Raw genomic sequence first — 26106 nt, forward strand, 5'->3', positions numbered from 1 at the left:
CTTATAAGCCGGGTAAATATATGTATCTTGCTGACACACTGTCGCGCGCGCCTCTGTCGATTCCTTATGATGATTCAGTTAGTAGAGGTAATTCATATCAAATTAACCTATTAATGAGTCAAGTCAAAATGTCACAAAATAAATTGCAACTCGTGAGGGACGAGACTGAAAAGTGTGAAGTTTTAAGTCAGCTAATGAAATACATAAATGCGGGATGGCCGTCTAATAAATATGACGTAATAGAAAATTTAAAATTCTACTGGTCTATTAAAGAAGATCTATTTATAGTTGATGGTGTAATTTTTAAAAGTAACTTAGTGATAATTCCGGATTCATTAAAAACAGAAATGTTAAAAATAATTCATGACGGCCATCTTGGAATTGATCGATGTAAGAGGCGAGCACGAGAGGTATTGTTTTGGCCGGGAATAACAAAAGATATTGAACTTTATGTGAAGAGATGTGCAGTGTGCCAGGAATATTCAAACGCGCCGGCCCGGGAACCAATGTTGCCCGTTGAGATTCCTGTATTACCTTGGAATAAAGTAGGTGCAGATCTTTTCGAATTGTCAAAAAAATATTACATAATAGTTGTAGATTATTATTACATGGTGACAGCGGTGTATTAATTTAATAATAAATAGTATATTACCGGTTAGATTCGCTGTGTATAGTGAATTTTGAAAGTTATTTATAAAGCAAGTATAGTAAACATAAAAAAATGGAGCATGCGAGGCCTCCGTCAGAATTGTGTCTGGATGGCAGCCCCGTCAGCAGGGCTGACGCGTGGCAACGATGGAAAACGCAGTTTAAGTTGTTTTTAAAAGCATCGGGGGTGCATAAGGAGGAGCCGGGTGTGCAAGCTAGTCTGCTCATCAATTTAATCGGTGCTGATGGTTTCGACATTTATGAAACGTTCACTTTCGAGAGCGACGAAGAACGAGATGACATCAACATAGTGCTAAAAAAAGTTTGATATATATTTCGGAGTAAAAATTAATATAACGTTGGCGAGATATAACTTTTTTAGTCGTAACCAAGAACAGGGCGAGACTATTAGTCAATACGTAGTGGCGTTAAGACTACTGAGTAAAAACTGTGCTTTCGCATCGTTGGAGGAGGAATTGATTCGCGATCGCATAGTATGTGGAATTAGAAGCGGGGTCGTGCGGGACCGCCTATTAAGAGCGGAAGACCTGACCCTAGACAAAGCGATCAAGATCTGTGAAGCGGACGAGGTATCCGCCGACAGCAGTCGGTGCCTGGAGGCGCGCGGCGCCTGCGTGGCCGCGGTGGCGGTGCGCGGGGCCGGCGGCGCGGGCGGCGGGGCCGGCCGGCGGCCGCGCGGCGGTGGCTACGGTCGCGGGCGCTCGCGGGGCCGAGTGGCGCCCGCGCATATGCAAGTGCAGTGTCGCGGATGTGGTCGGAAATGCACGCCCGGGGCGTGCCCGGCGCAAAGTGTACAGTGTTTTATGTGTCATAACTACGGTCATTTCGCGAGAATGTGTGAGTCAGTAAGTGTAAAAAAAATGTATGACATCGACATGTGTGATGAAGCCGCGAACGGTGAGGAGCAGGATGACTGTGAGTTGTTTTTTATTTCTATGCTAACCGATGTGTCGGTGGCTAAGAACACGACGACTACGGCATCTCGTGACGAATGGTACGAACTTTTAAAATGTGACGGTGGTACCGAGAAATTCAAACTAGATTCGGGAGCCGATATAAATGTGTTATCATATGAACGATTTAAATCCTTAGGGTTTGTTGATTCGATCTTGGAAAATAGAAATAACATAAAATTACAATCTTATAGTGGAAATATTATACCTATAAGAGGAGTATGTAAATTAAGATGGTATCATAAAAGTTACAAATATGACTTGTTTTACAGGTATTATTTAAATAGTTTGTGTTATTATAAGTATTACATTTAAGCAAATGCCTACGATTACGGCGATATATTCCCATTCTATTTTTTATTAAATAGGAACGCGGAGTATATGATTCAGATAATATTTGACCACGCATTCTACGGTTTTTATCAATTATTATTACATTATCTCCTGACTTTAATTTAGGCAATATTTTACTGTGAGTGTCATAATATTGTTTACTTTTTATTTGTTTTTCTATCAAAACATCATGTTGTACTGGACTTATTACTTTTGGCTTTAATACATCAGGATGCACAGGCAACCTACATTTAAGTCTACGTCCCATCAGCATTTGTGCAGGAGAACTCAAACTGTCACGCGGCGTATTACGGTAACTTAACAAATTTAGATAAAAATCTGATCCACTAGTAATCGATTTCTTTAAAATATGCTTTACTGTTTGTACAGCGCGTTCGCTTTTACCATTTGCTTGTGCATAATTTGGCGAAGTCGTGATTTGGTCAAATCCCCATTCTGAGGCAAATTTTTTAAATTCTCTACTAGTGAACTGTGTACCATTGTCACTAACTAACACTTCTGGTATGCCATGTCTAGCAAAAATCTCTTTCATAGCCTGTATAACGGACAAAGATGAAATATTATTTAATTTTGAGACTTCAATAAAATTGGAATAATAATCTACAACTATTATGTAATATTTTTTGACAATTCGAAAAGATCTGCACCTACTTTATTCCAAGGTAATACAGGAATCTCAACAGGCAACATTGGTTCCCGGGCCGGCGCGTTTGAATATTCCTGGCACACTGCACATCTCTTCACATAAAGTTCAATATCTTTTGTTATTCCCGGCCAAAACAATACCTCTCGTGCTCGCCTCTTACATCGATCAATTCCAAGATGGCCGTCATGAATTATTTTTAACATTTCTGTTTTTAATGAATCCGGAATTATCACTAAGTTACTTTTAAAAATTACACCATCAACTATAAATAGATCTTCTTTAATAGACCAGTAGAATTTTAAATTTTCTATTACGTCATATTTATTAGACGGCCATCCCGCATTTATGTATTTCATTAGCTGACTTAAAACTTCACACTTTTCAGTCTCGTCCCTCACGAGTTGCAATTTATTTTGTGACATTTTGACTTGACTCATTAATAGGTTAATTTGATATGAATTACCTCTACTAACTGAATCATCATAAGGAATCGACAGAGGCGCGCGCGACAGTGTGTCAGCGAGGTACATATATTTACCCGGCTTATAAGTAACATTCAAATCGTAACCCTGAAGTCGTAGCAACATACGTTGCAAGCGTGCTGGGACCGATTGCAATGGTTTTTTAAATATATTTTCTAATGGTTTGTGGTCAGTTTCGAGAATTACATTTTTCTTACCATAAATATACTGGTGGTACTTCTCACAAGCGAACACAATTGCGAGCAATTCTTTTTCGATCTGCGCATACCGAGACTGGGTGTCTGTAAGTGTGCGCGAGGCATACTCGACGGGGCGGCCCGCCTGTAACAACACGGCGCCCAGCGCCACCGCGCTCGCGTCCACCGACACCACGACGGGTGCGCGCACGTCGTACAGCGCCAGCACGGGCGCGACGCTAATTAAATGTTTCAATTCATCAACCGCGCGCTGATGGCTACTCCCCCACATCCATTCAATATCTTTCTTCAGCAGACCGGTCAATGGAAATGTTCTATCCGAATAATTTGGTATAAATTTGGACAAATAGTTTACTGCTCCTAAAAATCTTTCTAACGATTTTTTGTCAGTAGGGACGGGCATCTCTTTGATCGCTGTGACCTTGGAGCAGTCCGGTTTCATTCCGTCTTTATTAAAAATATGTCCTAAGTATGTGACTTCCTGTACACATATTTTACACTTATTTTTATTAAATTTTAAATTTATTTTACGTGCTCTCTCTAATAATGCTTGTAACCTATCATCATGCTCTTGTTTTGTCCGCCCCCAACAGATAATGTCATCGACAAAAGAATCCACACCGTCTAAGCCTTCTAACAGCTGTTTTACCGTTGCATGGAACACCTCTGGCGCACAGTTTAAACCATACGGTAATCTAGTATATTGATAACGTCCGAAAGGCGAACTAAAAGTACATAAATCAGCGCTCGGTTCATCTAGTTTTATCGCCCAAAAACCAGAATTGGCATCAAGAACTGAGAAGTAAATTGCACCTTGTAATTTCGTAGCTATTTCCGTAACCGTTGGTAACTGAAAGTGAGCCCTCTGAATAGCACAATTTAAAGGCCGCGGATCTAAACAAATTCTCAAATCGCCATTTTTTTCGCCACTATCACTACTGAATTTACCCAAGGTGTGGGGTGACTGACCTTTCTTATAACCCCCAGTCCTGTCATTCTGTCTAATTCAGTCCTTAATTTATCCTGCAACGCTAGAGGTACCTTACGCGGCGCGCTCACCACTGGCTGGACACAACTATTCACTACGATATGGTATTCACCCGGTAAACAGCCCAAACCTTCAAATAAATCATTATAATCGCTTATGCGAACACTATCACAACGCTTAATTAATCCCAGATTTATACACGTCTGACGGCCCAGCACACTTTCACAAAGTATGTTAGCAATAGCAAAAAACAAGTCATATTTGTAACTTTTATGATACCATCTTAATTTACATACTCCTCTTATAGGTATAATATTTCCACTATAAGATTGTAATTTTATGTTATTTCTATTTTCCAAGATCGAATCAACAAACCTAAGGATTTAAATCGTTCATATGATAACACATTTATATCGGCTCCCGAATCTAGTTTGAATTTCTCGGTACCACCGTCACATTTTAAAAGTTCGTACCATTCGTCACGAGATGCCGTAGTCGTCGTGTTCTTAGCCACCGACACATCGGTTAGCATAGAAATAAAAAACAACTCACAGTCATCCTGCTCCTCACCGTTCGCGGCTTCATCACACATGTCGATGTCATACATTTTTTACACTTACTGACTCACACATTCTCGCGAAATGACCGTAGTTATGACACATGAAACACTGTACACTTTGCGCCGGGCACGCCCCGGGCGTGCATTTCCGACCACATCCGCGACACTGCACTTGCATATGCGCGGGCGCCACTCGGCCCGCGAGCGCCCGCGACCGTAGCCACCGCCGCGCGGCCGCCGGCCGGCCCCGCCGCCCGCGCCGCCGGCCCCGCGCACCGCCACCGCGGCCACGCAGGCGCCGCGCGCCTCCAGGCACCGACTGCTGTCGGCGGATACCTCGTCCGCTTCACAGATCTTGATCGCTTTGTCTAGGGTCAGGTCTTCCGCTCTTAATAGGCGGTCCCGCACGACCCCGCTTCTAATTCCACATACTATGCGATCGCGAATCAATTCCTCCTCCAACGATGCGAAAGCACAGTTTTTACTCAGTAGTCTTAACGCCACTACGTATTGACTAATAGTCTCGCCCTGTTCTTGGTTACGACTAAAAAAGTTATATCTCGCCAACGTTATATTAATTTTTACTCCGAAATATATATCAAACTTTTTTAGCACTATGTTGATGTCATCTCGTTCTTCGTCGCTCTCGAAAGTGAACGTTTCATAAATGTCGAAACCATCAGCACCGATTAAATTGATGAGCAGACTAGCTTGCACACCCGGCTCCTCCTTATGCACCCCCGATGCTTTTAAAAACAACTTAAACTGCGTTTTCCATCGTTGCCACGCGTCAGCCCTGCTGACGGGGCTGCCATCCAGACACAATTCTGACGGAGGCCTCGCATGCTCCATTTTTTTATGTTTACTATACTTGCTTTATAAATAACTTTCAAAATTCACTATACACAGCGAATCTAACCGGTAATATACTATTTATTATTAAATTAATACACCGCTGTCACCATGTTGTTATGTTGTGGGTAGTATACTTATTACTATGTCGACGGTAGTACAATAGTTATACAATTAAAGCAGTTGCCATCTTGACCTCTCGTTTACTTTACACAACATGGTGACAGCGGTGTGTTAATTTAATAATAAATAGTATATTACCGTTTATATTCGCTGTGTATAGTGAATTTTGAAAGTTATTTATAAAGCAAGTATAGTAAACATAAAAAAATGGAGCATGCGAGGCCTCCGTCAGAATTGTGTCTGGATGGCAGCCCCGTCAGCAGGGCTGACGCGTGGCAACGATGGAAAACGCAGTTTAAGTTGTTTTTAAAAGCATCGGGGGTGCATAAGGAGGAGCCGGGTGTGCAAGCTAGTCTGCTCATCAATTTAATCGGTGCTGATGGTTTCGACATTTATGAAACGTTCACTTTCGAGAGCGACGAAGAACGAGATGACATCAACATAGTGCTAAAAAAGTTTGATATATATTTCGGAGTAAAAATTAATATAACGTTGGCGAGATATAACTTTTTTAGTCGTAACCAAGAACAGGGCGAGACTATTAGTCAATATGTAGTGGCGTTAAGGCTACTGAGTAAAAACTGTGCTTTCGCATCGTTGGAGGAGGAATTGATTCGCGATCGCATAGTATGTGGAATTCGAAGCGGGGTCGTGCGGGATCGCCTATTGAGAGCGGAAGACCTGACCCTAGACAAAGCGATCAAGATCTGTGAAGCGGACGAGGTATCCGCCGACAGCAGTCGGTGCCTGGAGGCGCGCGACGCCTGCGTGGCCGCGGTGGCGGTGCGCGGGGCCGGCGGCGCGGGCGGCGGGGCCGGCCGGCGGCCGCGCGGCGGTGGCTACGGTCGCGGGCGCTCGCGGGGCCGAGTGGCGCCCGCGCATATGCAAGTGCAGTGTCGCGGATGTGGTCGGAAATGCATGCCCGGGGCGTGCCCGGCGCAAAGTGTACAGTGTTTTATGTGTCATAACTACGGTCATTTCGCGAGAATGTGTGAGTCAGTAAGTGTAAAAAATGTATGACATTGACATGTATGATGAAGCCGCGAACGGTGAGGAGCAGGATGACTGTGAGTTGTTTTTATTTCTATGCTAACCGATGTGTCCGTGGCTAAGAACACGACGACTACGGCATCTCGTGACGAATGGTACGAACTTTTAAATGTGACGGTGGTACCGAGAAATTCAAACTAGATTCGGGAGCCGATATAAATGTGTTATCATATGAGCGATTTAAATCCTTAGGGTTTGTTGATTCGATCTTGGAAAATAGAAATAACATAAAATTACAATCTTATAGTGGAAATATTATACCTATAAGAGGAGTATGTAAATTAAGATGGTATCATAAAAGTTACAAATATGACTTGTTTTTTTGCTATTGCTAACATACTTTGTGAAAGTGTGCTGGGCCGTCAGACGTGCATAAATCTGGGATTAATTATGCGTTGTGATAGTGTTCGCATAAACGATTATAATGATTTATTTGAAGGTTTGGGCTGTTTACCGGGTGAATACCATATCGTAGTAAATAGTTGTGTCCAGCCGGTGGTGAGCGCGCCGCGTAAGGTACCTCTAGCGTTGCGGGATAAATTAAGGACTGAATTAGACAGAATGACAGGACTGGGGGTTATAAGAAAGGTCAGTCACCCCACACCTTGGGTAAATTCAGTAGTGATAGTGGCGAAAAAAATGGCGATTTGAGAATTTGTTTAGATCCGCGGCCTTTAAATTGTGCTATTCAGAGGGCTCACTTTCAGTTACCAACGGTTACGGAAATAGCTACGAAATTACAAGGTGCAATTTACTTCTCAGTTCTTGATGCCAATTCTGGTTTTTGGGCGATAAAACTAGATGAACCAAGCGCTGATTTATGTACTTTTAGTTCGCCTTTCGGGCGTTATCAATATACTAGATTACCGTATGGTTTAAACTGCGCGCCAGAGGTGTTCCATGCAACGGTAAAACAGCTGTTAGAAGGCTTAGACGGTGTGGATTCTTTTGTCGATGACATTATCTGTTGGGGGCGGACAGAACAAGAGCATGATGATAGGTTACAAGCATTATTAGAGAGAGCACGTAAAATAAATTTAAAATTTAATAAAAATAAGTGTAAAATATGTGTACAGGAAGTCACATACTTAGGACATATTTTTAATAAAGACGGAATGAAACCGGACTGCTCCAAGGTCACAGCGATCAAAGAGATGCCCGTCCCTACTGACAAAAAATCGTTAGAAAGATTTTTAGGGGCAGTAAACTATTTGTCCAAATTTATACCAAATTATTCGGATAGAACATTTCCATTGACCGGTCTGCTGAAGAAAGATATTGAATGGATGTGGGGAGTAGCCATCAGCGCGCGGTTGATGAATTGAAACATTTAATTAGCGTCGCGCCCGTGCTGGCGCTGTACGACGTGCGCGCACCCGTCGTGGTGTCGGTGGACGCGAGCGCGGTGGCGCTGGGCGCCGTGTTGTTACAGGCGGGCCGCCCCGTCAGTATGCCTCGCGCACACTTACAGACACCCAGTCCCGGTATGCGCAGATCGAAAAAGAATTGCTAGCAATCGTGTTCGCTTGTGAGAAGTACCACCAGTATATTTATGGTAAGAAAAAATGTAATTATCGAAACTGACCACAAACCATTAGAAAATATATTTAAAAAACCATTGCAATCGGTCCCAGCACGCTTGCAACGTATGTTGCTACGACTTCAGGGTTACGATTTGAATGTTACTTATAAGCCGGGTAAATATATGTATCTTGCTGACACACTGTCGCGCGCGCCTCTGTCGATTCCTTATGATGATGCAGTTAGTAGAGGTAATTCATACCAAATTAACCTATTAATGAGTCAAGTCAAAATGTCACAAAATAAATTGCAACTCGTGAGGGACGAGACTGAAAAGTGTGAAGTTTTAAGTCAGCTAATGAAATACATAAATGCGGGATGGCCGTCTAATAAATATGACGTAATAGAAAATTTAAAATTCTACTGGTCTATTAAAGAAGATCTATTTATAGTTGATGGTGTAATTTTTAAAAGTAACTTAGTGATAATTCCGGATTCATTAAAAACAGAAATGTTAAAAATAATTCATGACGGCCATCTTGGAATTGATCGATGTAAGAGGCGAGCACGAGAGGTATTGTTTTGGCCGGGAATAACAAAAGATATTGAACTTTATGTGAAGAGATGTGCAGTGTGCCAGGAATATTCAAACGCGCCGGCCCGGGAACCAATGTTGCCCGTTGAGATTCCTGTATTACCTTGGAATAAAGTAGGTGCAGATCTTTTCGAATTGTCAAAAAAATATTACATAATAGTTGTAGATTATTATTCCAATTTTATTGAAGTCTCAAAATTAAATAATATTTCATCTTTGTCCGTTATACAGGCTATGAAAGAGATTTTTGCTAGACATGGCATACCAGAAGTGTTAGTTAGTGACAATGGTACACAGTTCACTAGTAGAGAATTTAAAAAATTTGCCTCAGAATGGGGATTTGACCAAATCACGACTTCGCCAAATTATGCACAAGCAAATGGCAAAAGCGAACGCGCTGTACAAACAGTAAAGCATATTTTAAAGAAATCGATTACTAGTGGATCAGATTTTTATCTAAATTTGTTAAGTTACCGTAATACGCCGCGTGACAGTTTGAGTTCTCCTGCACAAATGCTGATGGGACGTAGACTTAAATGTAGGTTGCCTGTGCATCCTGATGTATTAAAGCCAAAAGTGATAAGTCCTGTACAACATGATGTTTTGATAGAAAAACAAATAAAAAGTAAACAATATTATGATACTCACAGTAAAATATTGCCTAAATTAAAGTCAGGAGATAATGTAATAATAATTGATAAAAACCGTAGAATGCGTGGTCAAATATTATCTGAATCATATACTCCGCGTTCCTATTTAATAAAAAATAGAATGGGAATATATCGCCGTAATCGTAGGCATTTGCTTAAATGTAATACTTATAATGACACAAACTATTTAAATAATACCTGTAAAAAGAATAAGCGACACAAAATAGGACTCTCAGATCAAAGTCTAGATACTGCTGACCATTTGATGGATATATATAAATCTCCTTGTAGTATAAAGAATAATAGCAGTGAGTCTACTCCTACTGAAAGTCCTGTTGTCGAATCCCACTCACCGATGATAACTACTAGAAATAAAAATATTTTCTCAAAAATTTTTGATTTTCAGTGAGATTAAATTAGTTTGTGTTTATTTTATAATAAGTTGGTTTGTTTTTTTTTACTGTATTAAAATCTAGTTTTATAAATATTTGTTGCATTAATTAGTTTAAGTTATGTTACACTTTTTAAGTTATGTAATGTTAAAAAAAACTGTTTTTTTTTATTTTTAATTTATTTTGTATTATGGGGGAAGATGTTGTGGGTAGTATACTTATTACTATGTCGACGGTAGTACAATAGTTATACCATTAAAGCAGTTGCCATCTTGACCTCTCGTTTACTTTACACAACAGTATCTATTACTAAATAAACTGAATTAATATGTAAGAAGAATTAATTAGTAAATTTATGTTATAGTAATTTCATCTTCCTGTCCTTATCCCAATTATTTGTTACTCATATTACTTAAGGTTTTGGCTTTTAGTTGTACAATCGGCCAGCATCCTGACATCAACCCTCTAGGAATAATATAATAAAAAAATATGGTCATTATTAGCACTTTGATAATTAAGATAAATAACGTTATTTAAAAAAATCCAATAAGTAGTCTCAGTTAAGTAGAAACATATCACATTATTAATTAAAATATTACAAGGATCAAAATGGTTCATACTAAATCCACACCGATTGAGCTACACGGTTATTTGCGTCTGTGTGCGTGTATTACTGTATGTGTGCGTAAATCCATGCGATTAAACCTAAAGTTGAGCGGCATCATTTTGTAAAAGGCCTCTTAAAAGAACAACACGTAAGTTACTTGCATGTTCTTCTTGTGATGTTTGTTCATGACGAATTAGTGATGTAATAAAAGAAAAATTAAAAGTGCTACAATATAAGTAAATAAGATAAAAATGTACAATTTATGTATTATAGAATATAAATAATCTTTATTCAAATATTAAGTTTATTTCAATAAAGATTATTTCTATTCTATCTTAATAATATTATAAACGCGAAAGTTTGTAAGTATGTATGTTTGTTACTCTTTCAAAAACTACTGAAACAATTTTGATGAAACTTTACAGTAATATAGCTTATGTATCAGAATAACATATAGGCTATATTTTTTATTGAAATTTAATGCGCGTGAAACAGCTTGTAATACATAAATTGTAACAGTTATAGCTAAAACAACCGTTACCACTTCAAAGCACTCACCGTTTCTGGTGGCAGGTATATAGATGGTACCCTTTTCTCAACCACATCCAAGGATTTGCAGAGGAACCTGTCGAACTGGTGGATAGGCCCCTCGAACAGCATCACCGCCGGTAGAGCCAACTGCGCACCGGTTGCCAGTGACTTCTCGCCCAGGTTAAGATACCAGCGGAAAAGGCGATTCGATTCCTGTGCAGACATTTTCACTTTCAAATTTTAATGTTTCATGCAAATATATAGTAAAAACTCTAAAGTATGGAAATTTAATCTATATTAAAAGTTTATAAATGTATTTGTTGTTTATGCGACGGCCGTGGTGTAGCGATTTAGCACACCGCTTTATTTCCGAAGGTCGCGGATTTGATTCCTCGCACGGTACAAATATATGTATTCATGAGTATAATTGTTTGTAGTCTATAGATCTGATTATTTTCTATATATAATGTTTTCTATATTTCAGGAATAGATACAATGATTTATAAGGATGGTTTTATAAGTATAACATTCAGAAAAGCCTAAAAATTCAATATTAGTATATACATTGCATCCGTGCAAAGCTGGGGCATGTCGCTAGCAGCTTATAAAGCAAGCCGCTTGATTTTTTTCGGACTACTCTAATGCTGTTGGCCGCAGCTGGCCTTCAGATTCACCGGACGATAGGAGGCAAGTGCAGATGGCACTGCAAACTCGCGGGAGGCCTTATGGAGCGGCTGTAGGCCAACTCCCCCTAACGGATACGAGTTCAGATGATGACCGTGTGACCGTGTTACCCTCATGTATATCTGATGGCATTGCTAGAGGTTTGAACCTCGGCTCAGGCCGTTGTAATTTCTCCGTTTGAATTGGACTGGTGATCGACCGAAAGCGTAGTCGCTTGGTGGCTGAAATAGATGATGTCATTATGCAAGCAGACTCATTGTTCACCGAACATCATAAGTGTGCATGAAAATACTGATAAGCTGATAGGAAATCCTGTTGTATCTCTGCAATATACCACGATAACACTTTTACTATTTAGGGCTCCGTATCAAAACCATTTATGGTAACATTGTTCGTCCATTTTTTTTTCTTATCGTCCATTTAACACACTGTTACATTTCAAAAGCTAATGATAGTATCGATTTGATATCTATATATATAAATAAAATTGGAGTGTCTGTTTCTAATATTGAAATACCCGTTTTACTACATGCATATGAACATAAATACGGTACATACACCACAATAACATTTTTTACAATTTTTGTCTGTCTGTTTGTTCCGGCTAATCTCTGAAATGGCAGGACCTATTTTGACGGGACTTAATAAGGAGTAACTTAGGCTACTTTTATTTTAGAAAATAAAGTTAAATTCCACGCGGACAAAGTTGCGGGTTCAACTAGTTATAAATAGAATTAAAAAAGGTCGAAGTTCAAAATTCTTTAATAGTGGGTACAGTTGGCTAAAATAGGATTTTATGAGAAAGGAGTTTGTTTTTAAATAAAAATCTATATATCTCTATACCTACATGGAGGTCTATAACAGACTCTTATATTATGTAAGGTTCGATTCCTCACACGGTACAAACATTCATGAGTATGATTGTTTGTATCGGTCTTGGTGTTTTCTATGTATAATATGTATGTATCAACGAAAAAAAAATACATGTATTTGTATCGGTTATCTAGAATCCATAACACAAGCTTTAGCTACCTTAACTTGGGTCTAGACGGCGCTGTGTGAATTGTCCTGAGATTATTACTTTTCTTCTCGACTTTCACCGGTATTTTTGCTATATACAGCCAAATACATAACAATGTTATATTTTTACGTGTATATACTATGAAAATCGACCTGATCTGATTGAAGAAATTTTCTGATTATGCAGCATATTAGAATTACAGTCTTCTGTAGTTGACAGTATATACTAGGTGGTAGGTTCAGAATATTTATTAATTGATCTTTTTTGATAAGACACCTGTAGTTGTGAGGATGATTAGGACTATTGTTACTTTTTGTAAGTGCCAGAGTCGATTATCATTCTTTTTTTTAAATTTCACAAAACCCATATACATCCTGACAATAGAAAACACTACAAAAAAGAATTAGCTGAAATCCATTCAGTCGTTCACGAGTCTTGTCGTGACCAATAGAAACAAGAACTCGTTTTTATATATATAGATAAGCAGCTATAATCTACCTATAGTAATTATCTTGATAAGCCATTCTAGATTACCGCTGTATCGTTTATTTTATCTATAATTATATGAAGAATGACTATATATATGTTTGCAACTTGAACCATGTCCTTGTATGTTATCTTCATTTGATTCATGTACGGGGTTAGTTGTATGGACATTTTAATCATTGATTATGTGATATGTATTAAAATTGATTAACCTTCACCGAGGTAGATAATCAGAATACTAAAATCGACACGGAGCAAAGAATGTTTAAGTAGATGCCGTAGTTCCGGAGTAAAAATAATTCACACAGCGCTGTCTAGGCTCAAGCTTAGCGTGAGGTTGTATTTGTTGTAGAAGGAGTAATGTTGTGACAGTTTGTGCAATTATGCTTAGATTGGTAAGTTAGAGAATAAAGGAAGACGTTCTGAAGTTGGCTGTTTAATTTAGAATCCTATATAATCTTAAAATGTAACACATCATCTTACAGTATTATTCTAGAGTCTAGTATGATACAAACTTTGCTTAGCTTAATATTGTATTTAATTATATCTATCAAAAGTCTAACAGCTAGACTTTTCGTAAATACATCCATAATATACATAGAAACCACCCATACTCAAGAATATTTTTTTTGTATCGTACGGGGAAAAGAACCTGCTATCGAATCATCGAAAGTAAAGCGGAGTGCTAAACTGTTAGCAGACCATCGACGTCCTCAAGTTCCGGACCATAGAATTTTCTTTAGCATCATCAAAAACTTTAATTTTCTTTAATTCCGCCACTATTGCCATAAATATACAGTGAGGATACCTGACCACCGGAAGCATTAAACCTCCTCTATTGGTGATCAAATTCCGGCTGTTAGTGATCTATTGTAACACGTGTTGACTTGACCGAGACATCATCAGGCAATAAAGCGAGAGTATAAATTGAAAGCCTAGTGTTGATTCTTCAGACACCAACCAAAAATCGTAAATTCTAGCCTAATAGCCAGGGCTGGCTAACCCACCTGACTATCGTCATCTTATCAACCTGCATTAAAACATTATTATCAGATGGGTCGTCACCTTGTTTGTATACTCAAATAGGCCAAGTGAACCGTCAATTTGTTTTCTATAGTTACACTAGCTGACTCGGGAGGGAAGGGGGTTGTCAGTAATGTGGATTGATAACTCAATTGCTAGCAATGTACCATGTCAGGTCAACCTCCACGCGGTTCCCCCTGGAAACCATCGTGTTAAATTCCTGGTGAATTTGTCACGATGGGCCAACTGACCTGACCTCATGCACTTCTTATCATCCTCCACTGGTGCCCAGCCAGTGTAACCGTTAGCGCAGGCGGGTGGACCATGTCATTATCATATAGAAAAAGAAACTAGCTGATTCGGCAAACGTTGTTTTGCCATATAACTTAATATCGCAATTAAAAATAGGGGTTGGTGGTTGAAGGTTGAAAATTTAAGGCTGTGTGTATATGTTAATGCCATATAATAAAATTTTAAAAATATAAAAATTTGCCGAAAAAATGATTAACACTTAGGGGTATAAAAATTAGTTATAAACCTATTCTCAGACCTACTGAATATACATATAAAATTTAATCAAAATGGGTCAAGCCGTTTCCGAGGAGTGTTTATACTCCTGTAAGAAACCTGTGACACGGGAATTTTATATATTAGATAAAAAAAACTATTCTTCGACGATATTTACTTACCTTTATCTTGTGGTACAGCCTCTCGGTGACTACGATGCTGGAGCCGACTATGGGAATTGCGGCCACCCTCGACACCGCCTCCAGTTTTAGCGATCTCTGTTTGGTCACTGTTGAACAAACAAACACAAATAGTTGATTATTTTGCAATAACTGCAGCTGTTTTTTTCTCAGATTAGTCTTCTACTTTCGATTCTATGGCAATTGTACTTTTCTCAGAGTATAATTGAGATTGAGTATAATTGTAGCACTCCCTATGGTTGATTGGTAGAAAATACCGCATGGTGTTAAGTCCGTCAAATATACTGTTACTTTTTGTATTGTGTGCATTAAATATATATATTTTTTTTTTTATCGTATCAGATCTTATATTGCAGAAGTCCATTGGATTAACTAAGTCCCCTCCGATTGATCCCCCGCCCAATTCAAACGGGGATCGATATTACGACGGCCTGAGCCGAGGTTCGAACCCCTAATGGTGCCCTTAGCCTAAAGTCGTTTCCGTCAGGCAGGAGCTGACCTTCAGCCGCTCCATAAGTCCTTCCGCAGGTTTGGAGTGCCATCTGCACTCGCCCCTAACGTTCGGTGAAGCTGTAAAGGCCAGCTGCGGCCAACAGCATTAGAGTAGTCCAAAAAAAAAACTTATTTAACGAGATTATATGGTTTATAATATTTTGTTTACATTTTAGCGGAATTAAACAAAATATAAAAAATATAAATATTTAAATAGAAACATATCCTTCAAATTTAATTTCTATGATTAAAAAAAGGGATTACTTAGTGTATCGCTTGTTGAGAAGTAAATCTCATATTGGTATTTCTAGATAGGATATAAAACTGGTTGGTGGTTCTCTAAAAATAAATTAATTTTGTTTATAAATTCAATAATATTATGATGATAAAAGAAGAATGCGCTTTGTTAATACTAGTAGTAATTTTAATAGTAGTAGTAGTAGAAAATTAGAACAGTCAACAGCATTAGAAGTTATTCTAATTAGATATATAATATCCACGATGCCTCTACGTTTCTCAAGAGGTATAAAGTGGTGGTTTTTAAGGATTTTTTTAGGATCACTATAATGCTGTTGGCCGCAGCTGGCCTTTACAGCTTCACCGGACGATAGGGGGCGAGTGCAGTGGTACTCCAAACCAAGGAAGGACTTATGGAGCGGCTGAAGGCCAACTCCCGCCTGACGGATACAAGTTCAGATGACGACCGCATACTTCATGTATATTTGTATATAGACGATATTTGTCAGTTAGGTACCACATAAGGTGTGTCGTCAGTTTGTCTGTCATTCCATTTTCATAAAAAGAAACAAAGAGTTAATTCATTTGAACAAAAAAATGGACCATCAAAAATAATTTATCTATAAAATAATTATACTTTTTGGTCTGTTAATAATTCATCTTGATTGGAACATCCCATTCATAATAACGAAATATTCTTCTATCAACCTTCTATTACTATTGCATAATTGTAAGCAATTATTTTATATTATATACTATGAAATTTATAGCCTATATCTTATTCTTATGTATAAGCTATATTACTGTAAAGTTCCATCAAAATCCGTTCCGTAGTTTTTACGTGTGAGAGTAACAAACATCCTTCCATCCATCTATACTCACAAACTTTCGCGATTATAATATTAATAATTAATTAATGAGATAAGATTTTGAAATTTACAAATATATATTATACATTGGACCCCGGAACTAGGCGAAACAGTGTCGCGGGAGTCCACAAAAGAATTGCCAGATGTAATTAACTATTACCCCGAAAATATCGAAATAAAAAAACCATTACAGATAAGTAAGTAATAGTAGATTTGACATATCATAAGAGTCTGATTGTATATAAATTTTGAAGATTTCATCCATATAAACAAACCCATTAGTTTTAGAACAAAATTATTTTTGCATGATACTCCAAGAACTCTGTTTGAGGTGAATTGATTTATATTATATTTGTTATGGTACATAAATTATATATGTACAAAATGCCTTTTCTTAAGATATTTTATTAATAGTAACGAAAGCCAATCGGCGACGAACAATCTTTTTTTATTAAAAAGACTGTTCGCTTTATTAGCGGCCAGTCATATTTTTTGACAGCATTAGTGCATTTCTCGATCCGAAAATGAAGCCAATAGCTGATTATATGTCTATGTAGCCTATCAGTCGAGTAAACTATAAGTATATTGAAGGTAAATTAAAATCTACTAACACAACGACCAGGTGTCAACCCTTGAAACGTAGTATTAATTTATTCAGTGTTATTAATCTTGTAGTATTCTTTTTCAACTACCTACATATCTATTAATGAAGAAAGTAGTAGTAGTACATATTCATATAAAGTTAAATAATTGTTTTTGATGTCACATGTAAATTGTATTCGAAATTCAAATTGTACATCCGAAATGGACAAAAAAGTTTTTATATTTTCTAGACTATATAACATAATTGTTATATTTATTTTTAAAACATCCAGAAATTATAAATTTTATAGACTTCTATATATAGAATCTAGAAACTCACCCTTTTGCGGTGGGCCCTGGCTTTGACTAACAGCTTGTAAATAGGCTTCAGCTTTCTTCGCAATAGAACCTTGTGCTCTTTTGTTAACTCCAAATGTACCATTAAAAGATTTTTTGACAACATCACCATTTCCCGCCATATTACCCGTCACAGTTATTTTGGCGCGATATTCAAACGTCATTCAAGTTTTTTAAAAAATAATTTATGATTTTTTTTATTGTGCAATAATTGCGTTTGAATAAGATGTTTACTCTAAATTTCCACGGGAACGACTGATTGTCGCTCGCGTTTTACTTTATTTATTGGTAAAGGTTATCTGCTGGTTTTAAACAGTAAGACGATTTACTCATATCTCAGTAATGAGACAATATTCAAGTACAAATTGGAGAATTAGGTCATCGATCAATTTAGACATGAGACATATTTAGGTACCTATATAGGTAGATATTTACATACATTAAACAATCGCAGCTCGATTGGCGAATACTAACGCATTATAATGGCAACACTGTTATCAATATATGTACCAAAAGCCAAGATCTGCGTCCAAATAAAAAAGTTATAGTTCAAATCATTGAGCAAATAATCACTACGTTTCACTCATCATCTGCTTCTTCCTTATCTCATTTATTTGGAGTGGGCGTAATATGTTTTTCTCTTAATTTGATCCCTGTTCGCAGTCACCTCGTTATTTACTTCCTTTCTTACTACATCATCTTTCTTGCAGTCCATCCATCTCTTCAAAATAATCACTATGTTTAACTAATTATACAATTTGAAACTGTCCCCATTTAAAATATAATTATATATTATGGAAATAATAAACGGTATTTTTTTTATTTATGTATATTGTGAAATTGAATAACAAAACTAAATTTTCAACATACCTACCTAGTACACAAATAAAATCAAATAAACTCATTCAAATTAAGAACTCAGTAAAGACCGTTAACAAGTCCTTACCGGACTAAAAAGAAGATAAAGAGAGAGATAAAACCATCGCTTCTAATTATCATTCTATTCTTGTCCCTGGCGGGTCTAGGTAGCGATCTTTTAAAAGCGGCGAGCACAATAGATCTATGCAGGTCGCAGTGCTATAGATTTCAGCACCTGACAATCTAAATATATATAACTCAAAGGTGACTGGCTGACATAGTGATCTATCAATGCACAGCCCAAACCACTGGACGGATCGGGCTGAAATTTTGGCATGCAGGTAGATGTTATGACGTAGGCACCCGCTAAGAAAGGATTTTGATTAATTCTACCTCAAGGGGATAAAATACGGGATGAAACTTTGTCAATTTTAAACAGATCGGGCTGAGACTTTGCATGCATAAAGCTACTATGACGTAGGCATCCCCTAACAAAGGATTTTGATAAATTCCACCCCTAAGGGGATAAATTAACGCGAGCGAAGCCGAGGGCAAAACCTAGTAGAATAATAAGACGTAGAATGAAATGAGGTTCTACTAATAATATGATTTTACATTTTTGCCTTCAATAATTACGGCTAGATTATATTATTTTACTAAGGAGTTTTGGCGCGATATCTGCCTCTCAGTTTCATCATCATCATCATTCGTTATTTGATGATAAAGCTGAGGCTATTGGGACTATTCTAGTGACTAAGTATAACGTGATCCAACTGTCACATCTTTTAATACTGGCAGATAATAAATTTATAGTTTTTATTTTTTGTTTCTTTATTTGATTTTGTAATTATGATTGCAAATTGTCGATCACAAGAGGTGTTAAAATAATGTTTTTAGGATTAATTTTTACATTCAAATAAAGTTTTATTTATGCAGTCCACTTTTAATTCCTTATACAGACTAAATATCGTTGAACAGGACCGTCTTTCACCTATTAGAGACCCTGGGCTCATTAGGATAATGACGCTCCTATGACCATAGTAATAAAGCACTATTTCGTTAGAATAGACAAAGTCATTTTACCCTACATTCAGAACAATACAGGTAAAAATAATTAAAAAAAAATGGTCATGTGATGAGAGGTTCGAGTTCTTGCTAGACATTTATAAAAAGATTAACAAAAACAAACAAATTGACCATAGTCCGTAAGCATATGTTAAGACTGATTTTCAGGCGAGAGTAAAGTAGCTATCGGTTACCGTTTGGTAATGGAGTAGAGACTAGACTAGATTAGGGGGCCCCAATCCATCGCGGGGCTCTAAGCACGTGTCCAGTGGGAAAGAAGGGCCTTTCATTGAAAGGCATAATTTGATTTTAAAAAGTTGCAATTCAAGTAAAAAAAAGAAGGTTATAGGTTTTAAAATACGCATTTCATGAAATATCCATCTCCAAATCAACAAAGGTTTATTTTTTTTATAAGGATATATATAAAAGAAATAAACCCTAATTTAAAAATGACGGCTATAGTATTAAGTGTTAAAAAGAAGCAATTAGATCTGCTACTTTCATTTGAAATCGATTAAAACATGTCGTTCTGACCTCAATTGATTTGTAACTCAGATGGGTGTTATGTACGAGAGTATTATTGTAATTATTATACAATAGATATGTCTACAGCTACATCCGGTAACCTACAGAGCGAAGAGCGTAACACGTAATCTATCTGTTTTCTTAACAAATGATACCGCGTCCATAGAGTAATTTTTAATGGATGATAATGAATTTGTGCACCCGTGCGCTTACGGTTTACGCTAACAGGGTACCAGTGGAAGAATATGAGTATGGGTTCAGCTCAGTTAGCCTATCGTGACAAATTCACCAGGAACTTATCGTGGTAGTGTGCAGATGACCGCGTGGAGGTCAATATGACATGGTTAATAATAGTAGCCTTATTTATGGCTAGCAATATACCATGTCAGGTCGATCTCCCTGGAAACCATCGTGGGCAATTTCTAGTAAATTCACCATGATGCGATGGGCAAACTGGCATGAATTTATGCTCATTCTCGTCCTTCACTGGTGCCCCGCCAAAGTATACCGTTGCGCAGGCGTGTATACTATTCCATTCCAACAAAAAGAATATTCCAATAATCCCTACGGAGGAAGGGTATCATATTTCTATCTAGATGCCTATTTCTATCTAAATTCTATTTCTATCTAGATCCTAATTATATCTAGATTCTATTTCTATCTAGATCCTATTTATATCTAATTTCTATCTAGATGCATATTTCTATATGGATGCCTATTTCTATCTAAATTCTATTTCTATCTAGATCCTATTTATATCTAATTTCTATTTCTATCTAGATGCATATTTCTATCTGGATGCCTATTTCTATCTAAATCCTATTTCGACCTGACGCCAAGGTCGCCTAATGGATATATGGAATGTACCATAATGCATAAAAATTATAAATTTGATCATTATGAAGGTTCTATTGTCATAGACTATACTTGTGGGTGTGTCAAATACATGGTAGTGGTTAAACCGTAAACCATTAGAGCAGGCAGGTGCACCATTCCGTTATCATCCATAAGAGATATTATTTCTTCTTGTTGAAAAAATAAACCCGCCACGTGATATTAGAACGTAAGCCAATTAAAATACATAAAAAAAATAGTGGCATATTTGAATTTGGAACTCCTCAAAGGGGTCGTATACTAATATAATAGCCAGTATGTTATTTAAAATCCATATGGATCGGAACCACGCTCTGCTATCAAACTTGTTATGGCTAATGGCAACACAAACCAATAAGAAAAAAAATACATAAAAAAATGGTAGCATATTTGAACTTGGAACTCCTGAAAGGGGTCGTATTCTAATATATATAATAGATACGTGGATATTACAACAATAATGTCGCGCGAACATTTTTTTACACTTGTTTTATCTACATTGCTTATCAGTAAAGAGAACCCTTGAACTTACCATTCATTCGACGAGTAAACATTCAATGATATTATAAATCTACAATCTTCATGATTTTGTTTAGTTACTTTTAAATATGAGGGCGGCCTGGCCTAGTGGTTTACTATCTTGACTTAGAGCCCAAAGGTCGTGAGATCGAAACTGGCCGGCACGAAAAAATCGATTGTCAATATATATTTTTAACTAAGAGATTTGTCGTATTTCAAATTAAGCCGTTTTCCAGAGAAAACGGCTTAACCGATTTGGATGCGATTTTCACTAATATATTGTGGTAAGCTTGACTTTCAATACTTTGGTATTTAAAAAATCAATTATGCACTATACTTCTTAATTAAATTTGTTTGTTATTATAAATATTTTCACTAATAAACGATTTTCGACTTGTTTAAACCAGGTTACAGTCAATAGGAACAAAATATTTTTTTTATGAACTGTGATACCATTTCCTACAAAATAATCCCAAAAAGATTACCTTAAAAATAGAATCAGATATATTCTTCATTCAAATAAACTTTTGTAAGCATTTTTTAATAGTTATATTTTGTTTATTCTACCACTCAGACTGCAACTGCAACAATGACGTTTTATTGTATGTACTTTACGCTAAATTACACTTTATTATTATGCAGGTAAATGTAATTATGGAAAGACGGTTGTTAAGAAGAAATAATAAAATAATAAATAATGTGTTAATATGTATAAAAAAAACGTATAAAAAACAATGACAATCGAATACGATATTTTTACATATAAACTAGCCGACCCGTCAACTTACAGTAAGGACGTCTGTATGCTACTTGATATTTATCAATGTATTTCGCCTAATTTAGATAATACCTTTTTAAAATATAGTCTATATGTATAAGTTTTAAAAATGCGTCGTGTACACGTGTGTTTAATTTAAGTATTAATACGTATATTCTGTCGTTGTATATTGCAAATGAAGTCTAGAATGTACTTAAATTTTATCTATCTCTTCTTTTTGGAACCCTTACAGATTGTTACACAGATTCAATTTTTATCTCTTATGAAAAGTGTTAATTGCTCTGTGCACTTTACGGTTAATAGTTTCCAAATTTCGAAAAAATTGTATTCGAAATTTAAAAACTCTATTCGTATTGAGGAAGAAAACCTCTCAAAGTATATTTGAATGTTTAATTTACAAAAAAATCGATTATTTAAGTAACACGCAAGTTTCTTATTCATTGTTCTTATTATGAGACAAATTTCTGAATGAGCGGTAGATTAAAAGAAGGATAACTATGAATATTTTATCTAAATTCTTTTTTGAATAAAGGATTTTCTATTCTATCTCTATTCAAAACGACAAATTAATCAAATATTTTTATTTAATTAAATTTGAATAAATATATATATTCTAAATATATTTAGCTTAGGTATAGTGCGATATATAATGTTTATCATAATAGAAAAAAATCTTAAATGCCTTTAATTAATTACGTCTTTACTTAATTATAAATACTCGTAACTTTATTATTCTACGTTTATCAAGAAAGTCATTAACCTTGTATTAGCAGCTAACTTACGAGTTAACTCATGGCAAGTGAACCTTACAACCGACTTGAAAGAAGAAGGTTCTCGATTCCATTGTATTCTTTCCTGTTTTTTTATATAGTTTTTGATTACTCTTTTTGCAATCAACAAAGTAATTTCTATTCTACTTCTTTTTTATACTATAATGGTGGCAAACAAGCGTACGGCACGTATGATGGGGTCGCTATTATTTTGTTTTTTTTATTAAGTATTTTTACAGCCCTGGAAATTTCCTTTCAGCCTAGCTATTATTTTGTATCGAGTCTGATGTCTATGAGATCTGATACAGACAGCACAAGAAAAATAGATATGTATGTACATTGCATCTATGACTTCACTTCACGAGTTGTGTTGAAAACTATTCTATCTATATTTTTTGTAGTTTTTTTTTAGTCATAGATTGGGTTAAATGTGTCATAATGGTGTATAGCTTTAAGATTGTCTCTCACATTTAGTTCTCACTGACATGCCACACCTATTTACAATTATAACAATCTAAATAACTATTATGTATATGCATTCCTAATCTAAATTTATTATAAAACACCGCACAAAAAAATGGATTGCAATTAGATTTAACCTTGCAAATTACCAAATTAGGTAGTAATAGTTTTGTTTTATACATATATCACACAAGTCTGATATAAATACATACATATTGTTTTGTAAATACATACATAGAATACACTTTCATTAAAAAATGTATCTATCGTGTAAGAAGAGCATTTATTTATTAAATATTTTTTACGCTTTGTTTTGTTTTTAATAATAATATTATTGTTTTGTATTAAAAGTAATTATTGTTGTTTAATACAGTATTGTTTTACATAATATTGTTGTTTTGTGTTAAATATAATTATTGTTGTTGAATATAGTATTGGTTTAAACATTCACTTTTACTTTAATCTTATCAATGCACCGCCTTATAATAATATGTACTAAATATTATCACACCAATTGTTTATTTCGTAGCTCGAAGATAATAACAATCAAGCAACAGTTATCTCTTTCTCATTTATTTGCCTCTGTCTTGTGTTAGGGGGCTTGTGGTCTAGCGGTTTACTATCGCTATTCAGAACCCAATGGTAGTGGGTTCAAATCTGGTCGATATAAAAATACGTTTTATGTTCATTTATACTTTTGACTAACTCGGTAATGGTGGGGGGAAGAAGATTATTAGGAATGAGAACTGATTACTCCATGATAGCAATGTACTACGACAGGTTGACCTCCACACGGTTCCCCCTGGGAATCATCACGATAAATTCCTGGTGAATTTGTCATTATGAAATATCTGACCTGACCATTGAACCTCCACTGGTGTCCCGTCAGGGTAAACCGTTAGCGCACGCGGACGCACCGTTCCATTATCATCCATTAAAAAAAACCACGGTGATGGTAACACTCAAACCAAAATGAACCGTAAATCAGCTTAATAAAAAAAATGTTGAACGTTCTCGCAAGCAACATATTTAAAAGAACTGTATAAGAAAAACTAAATCATCAGAAGGTAAAATGGACAGTGTTTTATTTAAAAAATTGAGATATCTGCAATAATTGCGAACATATGCAATCAAGAGGGGTCTATAGTTTATTAGTTAGTGACTTAGTCTATTACTTAGTTATTAGTTATATACTTTATGGCTTAAAGAAAAAACGTAATACAAGACAACCCTCATTTTTAAAGCCAAATAGAATCGAAATTAGGCAGACTGAGTATCAAATTTATCAAGATGCAATCTAGGGACAATAAATAAATTTATGTACCCATTGTAGGCATACTTTAAGGATTATATTTAATTCAGGGTAAAGGTGAAATATTATCCAAACATATTAGATAAATATCTATGCCATAGACCTCCGGAATAGTGGTGCTTGAGAATAGACAGTAAATAAATGGAGTGGTTTTTTCCGGGATGATTATGCATATATAATGGTGCACTCGTGTGCGCTAAAAGTATATTGACGGGGAATAAGTGAAGGATGATAGGATTAAGTCATGTCAGTTAAGCAATCCTAATTTACCAGAAATTGGCTGATGGTTTCCAGAGGCCGACCTGATATAGTATATTGCTGGCAATGAGGCTACTATCCTCATATTAACAATCCCCTACCACCCTACGCAATGAGTGGTAACGCGAGCATCATGTGGTGTCATGTATATAACCTACGGTTACCACCTACCATCAGGTGGACCATCCCCTTGTTTGCCATTACATAAAAAAGCCAATTCAAATTGTGCGAATTAAAACATGAGTTTAAGTTGTAAAGCATTTTAACTACCTACCTTCACTATATGTATTAAACGCTTCTAAAATCGTATTCAACGAACAGGAAACTTCTCAGTTATTTGGTCATGCCACGTCTACTTATCATTAATATTAATAAAAACCCATTAAATTATTAATTTTCATATTAATTACAATTGTAATTACATAAAATACACTGACCATATTTCGCCATTTGAATACAGAACGAAAACAAAATGGATGTTACTTTGAAAAACACAATTGTCGTTGCACGGGTATTAATTTACTTTAAATAATTAATTAATTAAAATTATTATATTATAAGAAATGTACTTACTAGTTAATCTCTTGCACGTCTCACGGTTGATAACTCTACGCCGCGCTCAAAGTAACTGAGGCCGGAACACGCGCAGTCGTCGATGTACAGCGTGTAACGAACGTTCAAAACGTACCACGATGTCAATACCCCCTAGTAAATAATAAACAAAATTAATAGCTTGTCTTCAAGTTATGCGAGTACTAGTTAACAATATTAGGTACCTACGAGCATATATGGATGAATGTATGTTCTATAAATGTAGAAATATTTAATACTTATTTTAATCAGGGTTAATTATTACGATGACATTACATTATCTGGAGTTTTCGATTGGACGTATTTATTAATTTCGTTAACAACTCATTAACAATTTAATAAAGGGGGCGGTTCTTAATTTATCTATGTTTAAATTTAATTATTTAGAAAAACAAGTAATTGATAGGTTTTTATTATATAAAGCCATAATTTATACTTATATTAATATTAACCACAGCACCATCTCCC

At 36.1% G+C, this 26106-nt stretch overlaps 1 protein-coding gene across 2 annotated transcripts in view; it reads right to left on the reverse strand.

Annotated features, from left to right (window-relative positions):
* LOC131848722 (lipid storage droplets surface-binding protein 1) overlaps positions 1 to 25720 on the reverse strand; it is a 46650-nt gene extending 20930 nt beyond the window's left edge. For both annotated transcript variants that reach the window (XM_059198659.1, XM_059198658.1), the window contains exons 1-3: positions 25621 to 25720; positions 15073 to 15179; positions 11197 to 11382 (exon numbers count right to left, since the gene is read on the reverse strand). In XM_059198659.1, coding sequence (XP_059054642.1) covers positions 11197 to 11382; positions 15073 to 15179; position 25621 — 294 coding nt within the window. In that variant the 5' untranslated portion in view covers positions 25622 to 25720. The remainder of the gene's footprint in view (positions 1 to 11196; positions 11383 to 15072; positions 15180 to 25620) is intronic.
* Positions 25721 to 26106: the final 386 nt, after the last annotated feature.

The sequence above is a fragment of the Achroia grisella genome, unplaced genomic scaffold (genome assembly GCF_030625045.1).
Source record: "Achroia grisella isolate CSIRO2021 unplaced genomic scaffold, CSIRO_AGI_Agris_v1 utg567, whole genome shotgun sequence".
NCBI classification, from domain to species: Eukaryota; Metazoa; Arthropoda; class Insecta; order Lepidoptera; family Pyralidae; genus Achroia; species Achroia grisella.